The sequence below is a fragment of the Erpetoichthys calabaricus genome, chromosome 3 (assembly GCF_900747795.2).
Source record: "Erpetoichthys calabaricus chromosome 3, fErpCal1.3, whole genome shotgun sequence".
Lineage (NCBI taxonomy): Eukaryota > Metazoa > Chordata > Cladistia > Polypteriformes > Polypteridae > Erpetoichthys > Erpetoichthys calabaricus.
In genome coordinates this window covers 86812806-86834081 of record NC_041396.2, presented here as the reverse complement: position 1 = coordinate 86834081, position 21276 = coordinate 86812806, and the positions used below count along the sequence as shown (strand labels likewise).

Here is a 21276-nt window from a genome sequence, read left to right as displayed (position 1 = left end):
ATTCAACTCATGTTGCTCTATAACTTCTTTTAAAACATACACATTTTATTTTATATGGCTTGTCTATTTTTAACTTGTAATTTTTTTTTTTTTTTTTTTTTTTAGCTTTATTGGATCTAGGCTGAGTGACTTGTTTTTCTCGTCATACACATTTCATTGTATGTTGACCCTGTGTTAACCTCTATATGACAAATAAACCTAAACCTAGCAATTAAACACAATGTCTTACCATGTAAAACATGAGCTTTTTAGAGGCCAATAATCTAAATGTGATTGTCCCTACTGCTTTCTTAGTGTTGTTTTAATTGTCCGCTAGCTTTAAACAGAAACTATTATAATTCAAATAACTGAAAGGATGCTTTCCAAAATTTCAACCCAAAGCTCCAATGGCGTTAAAGAACTTTCTCATGTTCTTCAGCAATAAGTATGTGCTCTATGATTTGTTCCAGAACTTCTGTTAATGTTTAAGATACTTTTATCTTCTTTAAGTTTATGCCTTACCGTACTTTTGGTTTTGCAACTTCTAATGCAAAAAAATGATTAATTTGCTCATTCAGATTATATTACAATTAATGGGACCGATTCTTCTTTCTCTTTATATGTTGCCATTAGAGGACTGATTCCAAAGTGGAATATTAACCTCCCTTCATTTGCCGATAACACTCACTGTCATGATAAATCCTTGCACTTCTTTGTTGTATAAGGTAATCAAATTTTGCCATAATTTAACTACCAATATCAATGAAGTGTCATTCATCTTAACATGTAAATCCAGGCTCATTATTTTAGCATAGCATACATTTGTGAGGGCTGCTGTAAACAGTTGTTTAATACTACTGGTTTTAATGGATTTTTGATGAATTATTGTAATTAGCTGCCTTCACTAATCTTTTCTTTTTTTTCCCCTCAACATCCATGATAGCACATGCTCTGCCTTGGTGATATGATGTGATACCCATATGATGGGAGTTATTTTCAGATGTATTCTATGCAAATTAACTTTTGCTTATTTACTATAGAATAGCAGTTTTTCAGGCTATAGCTGACCTGAGACAGTTGGAATCAGGACAGTCTGGGTATATACTGTAAATGTTTATACATGTGTATTTTTGTATAAATTGCATTTATGTTTTAACATTGCTTAGTATTTTTGGTGCATTTTTAATTTCCTTACTATATTTTCAATTATTCTATAACATGTTGGACTTTTAAGTGGAGTGTGCTTAATAATAAATGTGACTAAATCTGCATAACAAAACAGTCAGTTTTCTTCCCAGTTGTTTGGCAGTGCAGAAAGTGATCAACAAGGTGACCATGAGCAAAGCTTGTGCAACAACAAAAAACTTGTCATTTCCTGCTAGGGTGTGAGAAAGAGAAGTTGGTTTTCATAGATAGCTTTAACTGAAACATTGCCTTGTACACTTTTTTTAAGGATATAAACATTTATATCTTCCTGGCTTACATTTGTTTACATGACATTTAGGAATCCATCATATGTTTTCATCATGGTCACAAAAATATAGGCATACTGTGTAACATTAGAAAGCAAGGAATATTTACTTTTCTAGACAGGTGGAAGTAAAACATCATCTTCAATAGTGTTAAAGATATAAATATGCTCACCAGACTATAAGATTACAAGCCACACAGGTTTAAATAATTCCTGAGGCAGAGCTCTCTAAGAAAATTATTTTTTCTTTACATTGTATACGTCAGGTATACTAGCATATCTCTACTTCTGACGAGTGTTTTCAGAAATATCTGTGGAACTATTAGAATTAAATATTAAGTTTAGTTTTTGAGGAAGAGTACTTTTAAATACTGTAATATGTGCATATTCATAGGATACATTAATACTTAATGTGATCTTAAACAAATCCAAATGGCCCTGTCACTGTGGTTTGCATGTCCCATATGTTCTTTTTGCTTTTCAATGTTTAGAACACAGTTATTAAACAATGTCCTGCTTTCTTTAACTTTCAACTTCATGAGATTCCCAGCAACTTAACTTGCAGTTACCTGTCTGGCTCTGCTGCGCACCACCGTGGAAATGGCACTGGATACAAGCCGGGGCGTCAGGCCTCGGAATAGGCCTTTCTTTCCATCCACCTTGATAATGTACCGGGCTGTTGAAATAGAAGAAAAACAAATTATATATATATATATATATATATATATATATATATATATATATATATATATATATATATATATATAGTGGGGCAAAAAAGTATTTAGTCAGCCACCAATTGTGCAAGTTCTCCCACTTAAAAAGATGAGAGAGGCCTGTAATTTTCATCATAGGTATACCTCAACTATGAGAGACAAAATGAGAAAAAAAATCCAGAAAATCACATTGTCTGATTTTAAAGAATTTATTTGCAAATTATTGTGGAAAATAAGTATTTGGTCACCTACAAACAAGCAAGATTTCTGGCTCTCACAGACCTGTAACTTCTTCTGTAAGAGGCTCCTTTGTCCTCCACTCGTTACCTGTATTAATGGCACCTGTTTGAACTCGTTATCAATATAAAAGACACCTGTCCACAACCTCAAACAGTCGCACTCCGAACTCCACTATGGCCAAGACCAAAGAGCTGTCAAAGGACACCAGAAACAAAATTGTAGACCTGCACCAGGCTGGGAAGACTGAATCTGCAATAGGTAAGCAGCTTGGTGTGAAGAAATCAACTGTGGGAGCAATTATTAGAAAATGGAAGACAAACAAGACCACTGATAATCTCCCTCGATCTGGGGCTCCACGCAAGATCTCACCCCGTGGGGTCAAAATTATCACAAGAACGGTGAGCAAAAACCCCAGAACCACACGGGGGGACCTAGTGAATGACCTGCTGAGAGCTGGGACCAAAGTAACAAAGGCTACCATCAGTAACACACTACGCCGCCAGGGACTCAAATCCTGCAGTGCCAGACATGTCCCCCTGCTTAAGCCAGTACATGTGCAGGCCCGTCTGAAGTTTTCTAGAGAGCATTTGGATGATCCAGAAGAGGATTGGGAGAATGTCATATGGTCAGAAGAAAAAAACTCTACTCGTCATGTTTGGAGGAGAAAGAATGCTGAGTTGCATCTAAAGAACACCATACCTACTGTAAAGCATGGGGGAGGAAACATCATGCTTTGGGACTGTTTTTCTGCAAAGGGACCAGGACGACTGATCCGTGTATCGTCAGATTTTGAGTGAAAACCTCCTTCCATCAGCAAGGGCATTGAAGATGAAACGTGGCTGGGTCTTTCAGCATGACAATGATCCCAAACACACCGCCTGGGTAACGAAGGAGTGGCTTCGTAAGAAGCATTTCAAGGTCCTGGAGTGGCCTAGCCAGTCTCCAGATCTCAACCCCATAGAAAATCTTTGGAGAGAGTTGAAAGTCCGTGTTGCCCAGCAACAGCCCCAAAACATCACTGCTCTAGAGGAGATCTGCATGGAGGAGTGGGCCAAAATACCAGCAACAGTGTGTGAAAACCTTGTGAAGACTTACAGAAAACGTTTGACCTCTGTCATTGCCAACAAATGGTATATAACAAAGTATTGAGATGAAGTTTTGTTATTGACCAAATACTTTCTTTCCACCATAATTTGCAAATAAATTCTTCAAAAATCAGACAATGTGATTTTCTGGATTTTTTTTCTCATTTTGTCTGTCATAGTTGAGGTATACCTATGATGAAAATTACAGGCCTCTCTCATCTTTTTAAGTGGGAGAACTTGCACAATTGGTGGCTGACTAAATACTTTTTTGCCCCACTGTGTGTGTGTGTGTGTGTATATATATATATATATATATATATATATATATATATATATATATATATATATATATATATATATATATATATATATATATATATATATATATATATATATATATGAATGCTGGGGTCATGACTCATTGTAATCAATATAATGATAAGTTACACCCACACTCTTCTTCAGTCTTTACTTTCTTAATAATTTAAATGTGCAAAAATATTTTTCATGTATTATATATATTTATAAAAATACATTTTTTTAACTAAAGGCTCATTCTAAGATCAGTCATTAGAACACATTTTTAAAAACAGCTAAGTGATAGTTTGCTCCTAACAACCTGCCAAAATCACTTCTGTAATCAAACAGAATAATTTGAAATTGCCAATGGACATCATCAAGACATTAAGGAGTTAAAATGAACCATCTTGTTTTGGAAATTGCAGATGCCAAAGTATGAAAGGTAAGCACAAAGCAAAGCTAAAATTGCAGTTCTTACCTAAACTACTACCTACCCCAATGCTCAGTGATTTTTTTTTTGCAGAAAAGTATGTTTTAAAAGGGTAATTTTTATATGCCACCTCAAAGAAAAGACAACTGGCCACTAGTGTTGATTCCTTGTGTAATAGGAAACCACCACTTTGCATTGGGACTTTGCTGCATTCAACACCAAAAAGTGTCAGAAAATGGACTTCATAGATCTCTCAGGATAGTCATTAATCAATACCTGCTCAGTGTTCCAAATTGCATTTTATGGGATGATGGCCAACTCTAACACAAGTCTGGGTTATCCAAGGAACTTTCACTATTCTGTTTAACTTGTATATCCTGCTCCTCAGATCATGCTTAATCAAAAATTATATCACAGTTTTATACCAAGATCTTCCTGGACATCATGGTGGAATGATCAATACTGGGACCTCAGACTACTTAGAAACAGGAAACTGGATATACATCAGTTTAGTTTGTGTGTTTATATGGAAACAACTGAATTTCAGGTTTTATTAAATATAGAGAATTTCCACTTTTCATGCTGCTGTAGCATTGGAGTAAAATCAAAAAATGAAGGAAGGTTCCACATCAATGAATAGTGCCTTCTTATGTTGGCACAAAGCATGGTTACATTTTATGCATATACAGTATACCCACACCATACGAAAATGGGTTGTAGCTCCCTGCCAGTTCATTATTGGCTTCCAGCACTGTGGGATTGATGGAGTGAAGCCTGGCCAAGATATTCCTGACCTGTCGGCCAGTTCCCTAAGAAGTGACAACAGGTAGCCTACTGTATATAAACTGACGAAAAAACTAGAAAGTCCTTCAGTGCAGCTTTGGGCCTCTTGAAAGGGAAGTAAAATACCGTCTATACATCATTATTATCACTTTTGAAGTTTTATATGTTTGTCATGTCAATGCGGGCAACACGGTAGCAGTGGTAGCGCTGCTGCCTCGCAGTTAGGAGACCCGAGTTCATTTTCCGGGTCCTCCCTGCGTGGAGTTTGCATGTTCTCCCCGTGTCTCCTGTTTCCTCCCACAGTCCAAAGACATGCAGGTTAGGTGGACTGGCAATTCTAAATTGGCCCTAGTGTGTGCTTGGTGTGTGGGTGTTTTTGTGTGTGTCCTGCAGTGGGTAGGCACCCTGCCCGGGATTGGTTCCTGCCTTGTGCCCTGTGTTGGCTGGGATTGGTTTCGGCAGACCCCCGTGACCCTGTGTTCTGATTCAATGGGTTGGAAAATGGATGGATGGATGGATGTCAATGCAAATTCAGGTAATAACTTAGTGGCATAATTTATGTGTTTCATCATTTAGCTGGTTTGGCTGCACTTTCCTTCTTGATCAAGGGTTTTATCATCACTCCTCTTTGCATATCACTATATTAGCTTCCTGTAGCAGCTGATGAACGGCGTTTGGTGATTCCATTTCTGTCTCAACCCAGACATCTCATTGATGATAAAATAAACTGCCAACCTACATCAGAACTACTGACTCTTTCAATGTGTTTAAGAACCATTTGAAGACTCTCTTGTCCTGTTAATTTATGTCTAATTGATAATGGCTCTAACAGATTCTTGTAACTATTGTTCTGAGCTCTTCCCTTATGGTGATCAATTTTGTAACCTTGTCCTGTAACACCTGTTCCCAAATAGTCCCTCAGGCTGATGTTTACTTGAGTATATTGACTTCTTTTGTAAGTCACTTTGGATAAAAGTGTCTGCTATGTGAAATAATATAAATGTAATTGGAGATTTCAAACAACTGACAACTTGTCCAGGTTAGTCCACCCCAGCAAGTTTAGCTATGAGAGCAGAATGCAAGAAGCTGAAAAAAGTTTCCAAGACCCTGAGAATTTCATCAAAGGACCTACAGGAAGCTCTTGCTGCTGTTGATGTCAAAATGCATAAGTCTACCATTAGAAGGAGGCTACACAAATGAGACCTATATGGGAAGTGTCCTAGTAGGAAACCTTTGCTGTCTTGAAAGAAGATCAGAGTAAAGCTAAAGTTTGCCTATAAACACTTAGGCAAGGAGTTACAGTGGCATGTAAAAATGTAGGCACCCTTCCTTAAAATGCCTGCTACTGTGAATAATTAAGCGAGTCGAAGACAAACTGATCACCAAAAGGCATAAAGTTAAAGATGACACATTTCTTTAATATTTTAAGTAAGATTACATTTTTATTTCCATCATTCACAGGTACAAAATACCAAAAAATGAAAATGCCTTGAAGCAAAATTTTGGGCACCCAACATGATCAGTACTTAGTAACACCCACTCTTGCAAGTACCACAGCTTGTAAACACTTTTTGTAGACAGCTAAGAGTCTTTCAGTTCTTACTTGGGGTATTTTCACCCATTCATCCTTGCAACAGGCTTCTAACTCTGCAAGATATTTGGGCTGAATTGCATGCACTGCTCTTTTGAGATCTATCCACAGATTTTCAATCATGTTTAGGTCAGAGGACTGTGAGGGCCATAGCAAAACCTTCAGCTTGCACCTCTTGTGGTTTTCCAATGTAGATTTTGAGGTGTGTTTCGGATCATTACCTTGCTTTAGGACCCATCCTCTTTTGAATTTCAACTTTTTTACAGATGGTGTGATGTTTGCTTCCAGAATTTGCTGGTGTTTATCTGAAACCATTCTTCCTTCTCTACCAATGACATGGTCCCTGGGCCACTGGCTGCAACACAAGCCCAAAGCATTATCGATCCATCCCCATGCTTAATAGCTGGAGAGGTGTTCTTTTCCTGAAATTCAGCACCCTTTTCTTTCCAAGCATACCTTTGCACATTGTGCCCAAAAAGTTCTATTTTGTCTTCATTGGTCCGCAGGACTTGTTTCCAAAATGCATCAGATTTGTTTAGATGTACATTTGCAAACTGCAAGTGTTGAATTTTACAGCTCGGGTGCAGGAAAGGTTTTCTTCTGCTGACTCTATCGTGAAGGTCACATTTGTTCATGTGTTGCTGCACAGTAGAACAGTGCACCACCACTCCAGAGTCTGCTAAATATTTTTCTAGCAATCCAATGAGCAGTTCTTTCAGAAAATGTTCTTGGTCTTTCAGATCTCAACTTGACCTCCACCATTCCTGTAAACTGCCATTTCTTAATAACATTACGAACTGAAGAAATAAGTATCTGAAAATGCTTTGCTATCTCCTTTTAGCATTCTCTTGCTTTGTGAGCATCAATTATTTTATTTTTCAGAGTGCTAGCTGCTGCTTAAAGAACCCCATGGCTACTGATTGTTGGAATAATGTTTGAGGGGTCACAGAATTTATACAGCTTTGCAATTTGCATCACTTGAGAGTTTCCTAACAATGACTGTGAACAAGCCATTGCCCTAATGAGCTAATTAAGGTCTAATTAAGTTCTGAGACCTCAGATATCTTGGGGTGTCCATAATTATGCATGGTGCTCCTTTCACTTTTTCATTGTACAAAACAAAAACAATACACTAATTTTGCATACAATGCTGAAAATAAATTTGCCATCTTTAACTTTATGCCTTTTGGTGATCAGTTATTCTTCTGCTCACTTAATTATTCACAGTAACAGGCATTTTAAGCAAGGGTGCCTAAACTTTTTGCAGGCCATAGTACCAGAAGACATATGTGGCAAAAACCAAAGACGGCATTTGACTAGAAGAACTTGTTACCAAACTGTAAAGCACAGTGATGGAAATGTTATGGTTGGGGGCGGCTTTGCTTCATCAAGGCCTGGCCAGCTCACCATCACAGGATCCACTTTGAGGGTGCCTCAGGAAAATGTGAAGCATATGTTAGAAGACTGAAGTTCAGCCAAAAGTGAGGAACCAAGGAATGGCTTAAAAAAGAAAGAAATGGATGATTCTGGAATGCCCAAGACAAGGCAAACCCCGGATCAAACTCAAATTGAGACAATATGGGGAGATTTGAAATGGGTGCTCATGCAAGACAGCCTTTAAACATTGCATAGTTGAGAGAACTCTGCATGAAGGAGAAGGAAAAACTTTCTTCTAGTCGATGTCAGAGGCTGGTAGACAGTTATAGGAAACACCTACTTGAGGGTGTTTATGCCAAAGAGGGCAATACAAACACAATTAGCCAAGGGTGTACTTATTTTTCCACAAATGGAAATGGCATATCTATTCATTTTTTAAATAAATCATTGCAAATTCTAATTTAATTGTTTTTTCTTTGTTTTTAATAATGTCACTTTTACCTAAAGAAACTATCCATCCATCTTCCAACCCGCTGAATCCAAACACAGGGTCACGGGGGTCTGCTGGAGCCAATCCCAGCCAACACAGGGCACAAGGCAGGAAACAATCCCGGGCAGGGTGCCAACCCACCGCAGCTAAAGAAACTATTTAAATGAAAATTAAACCTTGATATGTCCACATGTGTTAAAAAACAAACATTTCATGGGGTGTACTTATTTTTTACATGAAGAAAGATATTGCAATACTCTACTGCACCTATTTTCCCCAAATTTAATATTTAAAACACATATTTTATTTCTGTGACTGAAAAAAAATCATATAGACATATTAGAATTATAAAGCAGGAAATCTTTATTTTTCCTAACAATTAAAACAAATGATCTTGTATACTGTTTTACATAAATATTTATATACTGGCCAGATGGTTAAAACATTAAGCCCTATACATTGGCAGTTGAACTGATTCCTCAAATTCGGTATGCTAAGGAAGACAGACCTGTCATCTGTGTTGAAAGTGGGGATGCTGTTTTATTATTATTCATCTAGTCAATTATTAGCATTATGAGTCGATGACATGATTATAAACATGAATGTTAAAGAGTAATTTTGGTATTTTAGATATTATTTGTTGACATACATTTGAAATTTGGACTCAAGCCATACAGGCTGCAATTGTAAGCTGCTTAGGCAAGATATGTTTCTATAAAATTACGAAATATAATTTGATTTAGCAAAACTGGAATCTGTGCTAAATGACAGCATGCCTCAAATATATAAAAAATGACCATAACTTCACAAATACTGAACTTGTCCTTTAGTAATTAATGTGATGTTAAACTACATTACCCTAATGAAATTACTGACCGTATTCCAACTTTCTTTTTGATCTCTCCTTGGAGTGCCAGAAAAATACCCAAGCCTTTCATACGCAGTACATGTGTCAAACATATGAATATGGGAAGTCTGTTATAGCGGCAAAGACAACTCATGACATCACTTTTGACCCGCCCCCAGCTCCAATCCCACCTCTTCCTGCAATGTGCTATAAAAGCACACGTTAGCAGGAGATTGTGGTTAGTTTGTGGACCAACACCCAAAATAACGCATGTTTTGATAATGTGATTTGCTATTTTTTGTTTATTTAGTATTTCATCCATCTTTTTCCCAAGATCTTCAAGCCTGGAACACTTAACACTTCTGATACAATCTTACAAACATTTCAGTAAATGACAGATAAGTAGCCTATTAAGATTGTCTGTGTGATTGAAACTAGTCAGCCTTATAGTTGCATTTGTATGATCTTTGTTAAACAAAAAGTAAATGAAGGAAAAAGATTCTGCTGAAAACAGGTACTTCTACATAGGTGTTTTAATTAAAATAATGATGTTATTAACATCCCATTCATTTTTAATATCAGATAAAAAAATGTTGGTGAGACCCACTTATTCTGGCTCATATTACTCGAAGACTAGGTTCCATTAATATTCTAAGGGAATGAATTACTGGGGGACATGTTTGACAGGAGCCTCATTGAATGCTTAACTTGCTCATGTTTTATAAAGACCAGTGGCCTAACATGACTGAAATCAGGGGGGAGGACATCATAAGCTAGATGTACAGAAGCACAAGCTCCTTGACTATGAAGTCGCTTTGATGCAAGACATACAGAGAAAAAACAGACAGACACCTCCGAATCAGTCAAATGAAAGAAGGAACAGGAACGTCTAGAATAACCAGTCTGTTGAAAATTTCAAAGAGAGTTATTAACAGTGATTTAGTGATGACATTACTCAATTTTAGCAAGTCCTTGATTATATCTATAGAATACACTATAGCTAACTGCACTGCAGTTTTTTCAAAGTGAACTCTAATTGCCTTGTTCAGGGTTAGTGTCTTGATTAATTAAAAGCTTCTGCTGATTTTAAATAAAATACCGCTTCTGCTAAGTTCTTCTGACATCTTGTTTCTTATTGTGCTGAGTACTTGTACTCTTCAGCAGGTATCTAACTTTATCAATAAATCTAAATCTCACAACCTACCTTTTGCTGGTCTCCGTCAGCTTTCTCAAACAGTCAGAACTGACTCATTCATTGTCTTTGGCAGCATCTGGAAATTATTCAATAACGTGTATCTCGTGTGTACTAGGTTAAATTATTTTATAAATTACATACACATACAATAGAAAACATCCATCCATCCATCCATTTTCCAACCCGCTGAATCCAAACACAGGGTCACGGGGGTCTGCTGGAGCCAATCCCAGCCAACACAGGGCACAAGGCAGGAACCAATCCTGGGCAGGGTGCCAACCCACCGCAGATAGAAAACATTAATTGTTCAAATGAATATCAATATGAGTTCCACAGTTTTAAATCATGCAGCACACTTCTTAACTGACTTTCTATTTGTTTCTATTTTAACACTCCCTAATTCCATCACCTTCGTTGGGCATCTTGGACAGTAGTCATTTAAAAATTTTGGACTTTGACCAGGTTATGATAGGTAGCCTCTTCATTTCAAAAGTGCAGTATTATGTTAATGCATTTCTTGTTATAAAGAATACAGCCATGAAGGAAGCTGAAAAACACATGGAAGATGACATGAGGAGAATGGACTGTGGCAAAACTCAAGTCTATCTCTCAATCTTTTACTCTGTTTTATTTTTTGTTTGTTTGTTTCTTTGCCTCAACTCTCCTCTTGACTCAAGACTCAACATGCTGTTTGGAATGAGGTGGGCTGGTTGCATCACCACTTCAACTTCTCGTGAAAAAATGGGCATTACAGAGTGACCATTTCTAGGGTGGTGTGTTATTTATAGTTTGTGTGCAACTTTAGACTTGTCTTAAGGTTTGCTGCATTGCTATCCTTGTATTGTGATTTTCTTTGAAGCATGGAGCCATGTGACAATATTGACTCTTTAAACATAAAACTACGAGGAAAAAATGCCTGTCTCCCACCAAGATCATAATTATCCTAGTATGCCTGCCTGTAAGCATTTTCTTTACCATAGTTTATTAGGTCACATGTGTTTATTCCAAGGTAAGGTTGAGTGTATGAGAGACTGGGAGGAAAATCATCTGATAATATAAGCAAACCTAACAGACTTATGGGAGTGCTTGAAAAGTGATGACTCACATGAGCACAAAAAAAATCTTCAGTCTGTCATGTAAAGGAAGCACATAACCAGACTGAAAAATTTTAGCACAATAACAAGCTGAGACAGGTCAAAACCACTTAAGTAAATTTTCCCATGGATCGTGCATTTGCTTTGGGGATTTACTCACCTCGTAAAAAAATGGTAGTTTCAGCAGAGAAAAACCTTAATACGGGATCTAGTTAATTAGCAAATCTGACGATGACAGATTATAAACTTGATATTTATAAAATTTAAAAAAGCCATTAAAAAATAAACAATAAATATCTCAATAAAGCATCTGGACAGATAGCAGTGTCCTCTAATAATATCACTGTTGGATATTATTATTGTCACCTTATTGTCAATCTCAGACCTCAAGCACTCAGCCACTAGACAGCATGACACAAACTGAAACATTTAAAACGGGAAAATGTATCACCAGGTAAGAGTATGAGATTTATGACCTAATTTAACAAAAATATGGCAACCCTATTTTTTTTTTTTATAGAATTTGTAGAATGACAATATTGAGTCTTCATAAACAGATGAAAAGGAGTAGGTTAGAAGACAATATTGTATTCTGATAAAAAAACAATTTATGTAAGACTTGAATCTCTAAATTTATATTAGGCCAAATGATTTCTCTTTACAGGTTTTTCTGCTTTGGCTGTTATATATCTTCTTCTTCTTTTGGTTGCTCCCGTTAGGGGTTGCCACAGCGGATCATCTTCTTCCATATCGTTCTGTCCTCTGCATCTTGTTCTGTTACACCCATCACCTGCATGTTCTCTCTCACCACATCCATAAACCTTCTCTTAGGCCTTCCTTTTTTCCTCTTCCCTGGCAGCTCTATCCTTAGCATCCTTCTCCCAATATACCCAGCATCTCTCCTCTGCACATATTTAAACCAACGCAATCTCGCCTGACTCTGACTTTGTCTCCCAACCTCCCAACTGGAGCTGACCCTCTAATGTCCTAATTTCTAATCCTATCCATCCTCGTCACACCCAGTGCAAATCTTAGCATCTTTAACTGTATAATAAATTAATATGTATCTGTGACTAAAGTAAATTATTAATTATTACATTATTATGTACAACCTTTGCCCAGTAAGTGATGTGTCCTTCTTTACCAGGTTTCTAGTGGTGCCAGAAATATTCTGACAATTTCTATACTCTAGTTTTGCTAATTTTTCTCCTGGTGTTAACATTTCAAAAGAAACTTTGTTCTTCTGCTTAAATAGTTTTTCATATTCTCTGCATAAGCAAGTTTTTTTTTAATTTGTGTAAATGCAAGACAAATATGTTTGTAAAATATGAAAAATAGTAAAATAAATTATAAGTATGACTTGTTAAGTATGTAAAACACAAGTTGATAAAAGGAAGAGTACTGCAAGTTGTTATTGCTCTATTCTGTTTCTTCATGCTTTCACATCTCAGTGCTGGCATCAGGCCATCTCTCATTTGAACCTTTTCTTTTTTTTCATTAAACCAAGTCACCAGGGCACCGTTGGGGAGAAACTTGTTTTGTTTTTACTCCAGTAGAGAATGTTATGCAGATGTAATGCCCCCACAAGTGTTTCTCTCAATAAATTAAACCAACAGTAAAAGGTAAGTGCATTGTTTTTCTAATGTTTGCATGGTTTTTGTCCTCGAGTGGCATTTTAGAGGTGTGTGGGCGTTTTTGGATTTGAGATAAAAGCACTTGGCCTTCAGTGAATGTGTACCCCCGGCAAGATGAACTGTATATTGAAATAAAAGGCTGTAACACTGCAATTTCAAAAACTTTATCTCAAAAAAATAATTTGGGGGTGTCAACAAAATATAGATTTTTCATTAATAGCAGGTTACATTATGAAAGCAAGACTACAATAAAAACCAAATAAGGCTGGGAGTCATATTTACAAATCGAATATAGCAGAACATAAACAGTAGATACACAAAAACTACAAATAATTGAAGAAGAAAGAAAACTTCTCTGTACGACTGAGTAATTTTACTTGATTTCTGTTTGTCTATTGCTTTTCTTATCATTTTAAAATTTATAAGCCAAACCAAAAAAGTACAAAGAACTTTACAGCTTCACAACCAACATCCCACCTTGTATCTGTCATGTCACTGCCAACATAATTAGTAAAACAGCAACCAACTCACCATAAGAAAAAAAGCCAGGCAGGTAGAGAACTTTACGGCCAAAAAGATTAGTTCCCATTATAGGTGGCTGAGGTTCATGACCAACCTATAGAGAAAAGAAAGATAAAGTTATGTTTAACGGACTGTAAAAGTGAGTTCCAAATATTCTGTACTATATTAGCATAAGCGTGCACAATTATCTCATGTCCCATATTGATGACTGTTCCATTTTCTCAATGAATGCAAAAAAGCAATCTGTTGTTTAATCTGACACAATCAAAGCTTTGCCATCAAATTCTGTATCCCTGATCAGGAAACACTGAATCTTTTGTAAAAGTTTGTTTGCTCCCCTGAGGTGAGTGCTAACACAGCCTGCTGCCACATAATTGAGATTGTGTTTTCTGAAATGTCAGAGAATAAATTAGTCAGCATTATGAACTGAACACGAAAATGTAGGTTTGTTAAACCTGGATATGTACATGTAGACATCAAGCAAGCAGTTAATTGACAGTTTTTTATTTTTTAATTATTAATTAAATATGCCCAAATCCTAGATTTTCATTTATTTACCTTTAACAAAATGTTTGCGTTGCCACAGGGTTGATTTTTATAACTGTCATGTGTAACTGCATATATTGACATGTAGCATAAGCATACTGTATGATGAAGTTTCCGAGAATCAACCACATAAGGTGGATCAACCCTGAACTCCTGTGCCTTATTATTCACAGCATATGGCCCTACAGATTTAAAAGTAGAGGCAGCACTATACTAATCTGTTGGCAGTTTTCTTTGGCCAACATGGGTGTTTTAGGCTGCATTTATCTTATGCTTCACAAATCTAAGTGCTCCTGCTGCTACTATATGTGAAGCTTCAACACTTTAGCACCTTTTACATAAACTGATTTACTCATTTGTCTTCCATCCAAATCTCACTGTCAGCTGACAGATTGTCAGTGCCAAATCAGGGCCTCAGATTCATCATAAGCAAACAAGAAATGTTGTTGTTGATTCTTGGTTGACTAATGTGCAATGGCTCCCTATTTTCAAAATTTTTAGTTTATGAAACAGAACCCTACACCCTATTCTTTGTTCCCGGGTTTCAATCCCTCTATCTATAAAGCACAATCTCAGTGTGTTTTTTTATTTATGCACACCTTTGTTTTTCTCACCAGATTTAAAATGTGGAGCTACTGGCAGAGAAGCAGCATCACACGAGGCGCAATACTTAACACATATTCGCTTGCTATTTCTGTCATAGCAAGAAGCCACCCTGGGGCCATATTGTCTCCAGAAAACCTGGGGTTCTTTGCACCAGAAGGAAACCCTACATGCCAACAATAGTTATGTATTAAATTTAATGAGGTTAAGGGTAGTAAACTTTGTTAATACATATTTTAATTACTGTGTAACCCTGGCAACATTGGGTATTGCAAATAGCATGTCACTTTTAGCCATGCAAATCTAATTTCAATAAAGCTGTTTTTCTTGGAAAAAAGTAAAATACTTTTAAACATTTATTTTTATGATATCCACTCCATGGAAATTGTCACAGGTAACTTTAAAGGAAAACATCTTATAAAAATGCACACTCATTTCTCACTTTCTTTCTGTATTTACCAAATATTAAATTCCCCACTCTACTATTCCCTATGTGCTTTTTGTGTGCTCTTCTCTGCATTTAACTACTCTTGTCTTTTTACCTACAGTATCCTCCATTAGTCATGAAACAATGCAGCAAAAAATATTTTTTGGATATATCACCAGGCAAATTTGATTTCAAATGCAAAACCAGTGAATTCTATCTTTTATATTATTAATTGCAAACATTTCAGAATATTTTAGATAATTCGCATAAACCGCTTTAGTCAGAGCTACAGGCAACAGCACTCTTTCTATTTTGATTTTAGATGTACAGTATACAGTAACTGAAGATTTGCCAAAACTGTATTAGCACAGCTGAGATACTGAAACAAGACTAGGGTAACTCAGTTGGAAGATGCTCCTGGTTAAGACATTCATTCATTTTATCAACCTGAATCTCTAATGCCGGGTCGCCACTAACTAGGGACTATTCAGACAACATCAAGCCTGGGTGGGACCCCGAGACCAATTTACAGTTGGCTTGACATACACAAGTGTGGGATGTCTGAGAAAGCCAGCATATCTGAAAACAAACATTATGAGATGTAAAGCAAAATGACAACCTTTTATTGGCTAACTGAGTGTTGCAATATGCAAGCTTTTGAGGCAGCTCAGGCCCCTTCTTCAGGCAAGGTTGTGAACACATGGCACAAATGCTAACAGTAACCAGACAGTTTAAGATATTGTGAAGTTTAATTTCCAAACCAACAATTTCCATTGCAGGAAAGTGGGAAGCAACTCTGGGTGTAGCAAACAACACAGGATAGCATACTACTCCACTGTAGTTGATCGCCATTTCAGGAAGAAAAAATTAATGAAAGAAGAAGAAGACATTGCATTTATATGGTGCCTTTCAAGACACTCAGAGCACTTTACATAGAGAGGTGGAGCCACTTCAACCACCATCAATGTGCATCAGCCTGGATGATGCGACAACAGCCATTTTGCAACAATATGCTCACCGCACATTAGTTATTAAGTAATGAAGACAGTCCGCCAATTAGAAACTGGGGATGGTTAGGAGAACAGAATGACCCACCATGACAGGCAATTTAGCCAGGACATTAGGAAACACCCTACTCTTTACAAAAGATGGATGCCCAGGGATCTTTTTATGACCACAGAAAGTCAGCACCTCAGTTTTACATCTCATTTGATAATCAGAGATGAATTCTTCAGAGTATGGAAATTAAATAATAAAGTCAGCAAGTAAGGAAACTTTTAGAGATAAAATAAAAATGTTCTAATTGATCAGTCAGTCTAAATACCTTCCCATTTTTTTTTAAACGTGTTAAACCCCTCAGACCTATTGGTTTTAATGGTTGTTTTGCTCAAGTGTTTATTTTCAGACCTCCCTAGGATGGATAGTGAAGTTGAGGCCGAGAGACAGAATGAAGAAGAGAATGGATGATCACTTCTATGTCTGTCCAAGGCAGCAGGAGACCAGCAAAAGGGAAACTGTCTAGATAAGCTATGATATTGTCTATTAAACAATCAACACAAGTTTTATAACATTTTACAATTGGGACATTTTTTTTTCTTTGAGAAGGCAATGACTACTTAACTTTATTCTATTTTAAATTACTGATGTTTAAACAGTTTATTTAAGCGTAGTCCATGACCGCAGTATGCCTGTCACATCTGTTTCATGATGGGATGCACGAGTTACATGGTTATGTTATTTGTTTCAAGTATCTGCAGCATTAATAACTGCATCGAAGACGCGTTCGGAATCGACGTACAATCGTCTGAACATTTTTAACTTTTCTTGTTAACTGTGTTTATTTCTTTATGTATGCCGTGTATTTATTTATTCATATATTTAATCTTCTGCTTCTCTTACTTGCTGTATTTATTTATACATCACCACAATCGTGTCACAAGAATTTCACTATGCTTTTGCGACGTATATAACAAAAAAGATCTCTAATCTAATCTAATTTTCAAGCATTGCCTTACAACTGTATGCCACGTTCGACCTTCCAGCCCCTGCCATCTCATTCTGTCCTACAGCAAGCTGCTCGTCTGTTTCATTGAGTATTAGTGACGTTGCAGACCCCTCCCCCGTGTCAAATTAAAATCTGAGGCATTTGAATTGTATGTCACATCAAGTGTTATAATGATAAGACATGTAAATATACGCAATCAAATACAAATTATATTTGAAAAAATTCGGACAAAAATAACTACAGAATACTCAGATGGTTAAGTTTTGGGGGCAGTTCCCCACTCCTTTCACGCTTAACGCGCCTTCAGTCCCCACCTCAGGTCGTGACAGACTTCTGTCACTGCGTAGGGGGCGGTCACTTGTCCCATCGTTTACCTGAATTAGGAGCTTCACGTAAAGTAGCGGGTGGGTGAGCACAGTAACTCCAGCTCCTAGCACCAAAGTCGCGGCGTCCAAATCCATAGAGGTAACGGCAGGGGCTCCTGGTCCTCCTGGTCGGTGCCTACGGCTGTCCCGTAGCCTGGCTGAATATGCATCAGCCGCCATCTTCACTGGGAGCAAAACCGGGCCGGCGCTGACAATAAATGTAACAGTGAAAGGGAATGTGTAGGATAAACACTGAGCAAAAGAGCAACCGAGACCAACACTGCGCGTGCGCAAGAAAACTTCGCGGAAGGAAAACGCTGCAAAATACAGAATGGGGCGGGTCAGACTAGGAGTAGAGTCTACGTCCTGCCGGCCCATCGACGTCATTGATTGGTTGTATGCAAATTAATTGCCTGTGTGGTTTTCTCGCAAACCAACGTTTGTAATACCTCTTAAATAAATCCGACGGGCGTGACATTGTTTATATAGTTTGCAGCTGCATGGCGAAACCCTTGAACTTATCCGTGTGTGATCTTTAAATCAGGATTGCTTTAACTTTCGCCTTCTTCTATGTGGAATTAAATAATGAGATTTGGTATTACAAGGAACAGGACATATGCGACCTAACATTCTCAATAGCTTTCATTTTGCCTGGCGTTGTGGGTATGCCAGTGGCATTTTGCCACTGATTAGGTTTGTCTTTGGCACAAATACCTCTTTCGAGTTTTTACGTAAAAGAGATTCGTAGTTCATATACACTCTCTTAAAAAATGAAAAATAAATAATCTCAATCATTCCGAAACTCAGATTGGTTCGGTGTGGCTGCGATTAACGCTGTCGCCCCTAAATGTCAGTTACCTTTATAACTGAGAAGAGTTAATGGTCTCACGTTGTTCAGGTGGGTTTTAATACTTTGGACAGTTCCTGCTGGAACTACTGTTAGTGACTGTTCCCTCTCTGTTTAGTTGTTTTGCATCCTTGTCTCCCCATCTGATCATTGTGAACAGGATGCGAATTATGTCTGGTATTAAGGGGACCTTAATCCAGACAATTCTGATACGTGATTACATAAATCTGAGCTCCTTTTTTACAGCCGCAATCCAGCTTCTTACTGTATTTGTTTTTACCCAATGGCTTATATCGCACAGCTCTGTATTAACAGGGAGATTCAGTATGCATTGATCTGTGTCATTAAATCTGCCCAATAATCTGAATATTTTGATCACTTGTGCATGTGGTCCGGTCCAATTTGGCGAAAGAGTCAAATTAACTGGCAAATTTAGCACAACCTCCCACATCTTCTGCACAGGACGAAAAATCTTTTGAATCTAAAGGGCATTATAAAACGTCATTCTTATTTTCATACTGATCGTCTGCAAATCTGACCTGTGTTAAATTTCAGGACAAGCCGATGTCACTAGTCTTCGGGTATGTCAGACTTGCATACCACAGTTGCCGATCTCGTTGCCAGACCCTGTTAATTTACACGACTGAAATTATCACAGTGCTGACCTTCTCCGCAGCCTGGAGCCTCCACCAAGTAGCTCCAAGTAGGTGGATTTGACTACAACGAGCGTCAATAGAGTGTAGGTGCAGACCTCCAAAGCTCCGCCCAGTTACACTGTGGTTAAGATTAGAGTTGTGGGAGGGTTGGCTGACTCAAATAATGAACACTGTCCATTAAGTCAACTCCAAGTCTTTGGAGCTCCAGCGTGGAGAATCCGGACTGCACAGATACCAGACATAGTCGGGTTTGACCTTGTTTGTGACAGGCAATAGCATGCAGCCTGACAGATCCAGTGTTGTATGAAGCATAGACAAGTATAGATAGACACCGCATTCACTGTGTTGCTCAGTCGACACAATACGTTAGCGCGTACGACATATTGCGAGTGGCAAAAGTGCCATTTAAACTAATACAGGTAGACGAGGAAACCGGGTTTTCTGATGAAAAAACAATAACGTTTTAAACAGTATCGTTTACATACAACCTATTTTGGCGAATAGTTTAAATGCAATTATTTATATTGATTTATACACTAATAATGGCAATTACTAAATAATAATAATCATTATTATTATTAAAGAATTCCTCCCATATAAGTAACATTTCTTGGACTGCCTTCTAGACTTTGTCCTGTTCTTATGCAACAAAGTACTGAAGTATTGGTTAATGCCCTAGTCACCTCACGTATAGATTATTGTAAAGCTATTCTATCTGGCATCCCACAAAAACTCATCCATCGCTTACAACTTCTTCAGAATTCTGCTGCCAGGATAATAACCTGCTGTTCTAAATCCACTGAACATATGACACCGATTCTCTCTCAACTTCACTGGCTCCATGTTAACTACAGAATACAACACAAAACACTGCTCTTAACATTTAGAGCTCTCCACAACCTCACTGATCTCCTACAGACTTACACTCCTCTCGCTCACTCAGCTCCTCATCTGCAGCTCTACTTTCTGTACCGCACATCAAACTCTGTTCTCTGGGAGCTCGAGTGTCTCTCATAGTGCCTGTCAACTCGGGAATTCTCTTCCCTCTCATATCCGTCAGCTCGATTCAATAACACATTTTAAAACTGCCCTCAAAACTTATCTTTTCAAACTGGCATACCAATTGTGAATTTTGCACTGTTACCGCCAGTTATCTTTGTTTGTCTTTCTTTTAACAGTGAAATGATACACTCAATGACAAAAATAAACAATTTTATTCTATACAAATTGGCTTAATAATTTCTGAAAACATTTCATTCATTCCTCTCTCAATCTCTCTCTCTCTCTCACACACACACGCACACACACACAATGTGGTTACTTAAATATATACAGGATAGGATCTAAAATCCATGAAACAGAACTATCTTACATAGCTTTTTCCGTGTGTTGCCACTCTGTAATTTGAGAGTATTCAGTCTTGCAATATGGTGCAGCCTTAGTTTGTGGAAGACAGACACTACTAAAGACATGAGCATAAAATGATGGTTGTCAATTTCTAAATGTACTCCTTGAGAAAAAACACATCATCTGAATCAATCTCAGCCTGAACAAACTGATTGATCAAAGATATACACTGACAGCTTGCCCTAATGTCGACTGTCGGATGACACACTCAGCTACTTTGACCACCTTGACTGCACCCTCAGAAGGAATCATCAAACCTCCTTTGTTTTTTAATTCAGCAAGTGGTAGCTTTGATCATATGATGCCGGTACAGCATCTGTTACCAAACTAGCACGGCACACATCACAGGACAGCTTTCTCAAAATCCCGTCTAAGGGTTACCTCCCACTGCTCCCTGAGGTGGATTTCTTTGGGAAACTTTCAAAGTCTGAGAAATGTTAACAGCTAACAACAATCTACATAGTTAGTGACTAAATACGTTTAGCCAAAACGTTGTGTGGAGGCTCATTTGAGCACATAAATGTATAGCTTTGCTAGCTTAGCCTGGTGTAGCTAAAGTTAAGATTATAAAATGGGATTTTCTAATGGCCAAATATAACCAAAACAATTATTCAGCTTTACCTATGAAATGCAATCCCTGTGATCTGGTTTGGAGCGTACAGCGGT

At 37.6% G+C, this 21276-nt stretch overlaps 1 protein-coding gene across 1 annotated transcript in view; it reads right to left on the bottom strand.

Annotated features, from left to right (window-relative positions):
* The window catches only part of LOC114648169 (mitochondrial carrier homolog 1-like), a 38387-nt gene extending 20371 nt beyond the window's left edge, over window positions 1-18016 (bottom strand). Inside the window, exons 1-3 of the mRNA XM_028797043.2 lie at window positions 17710-18016; window positions 13764-13848; window positions 2020-2126 (exon numbers count right to left, since the gene is read on the bottom strand). Coding sequence (XP_028652876.1) covers window positions 2020-2126; window positions 13764-13848; window positions 17710-17880 — 363 coding nt within the window. The 5' untranslated portion in view covers window positions 17881-18016. The remainder of the gene's footprint in view (window positions 1-2019; window positions 2127-13763; window positions 13849-17709) is intronic.
* Window positions 18017-21276: the final 3260 nt, after the last annotated feature.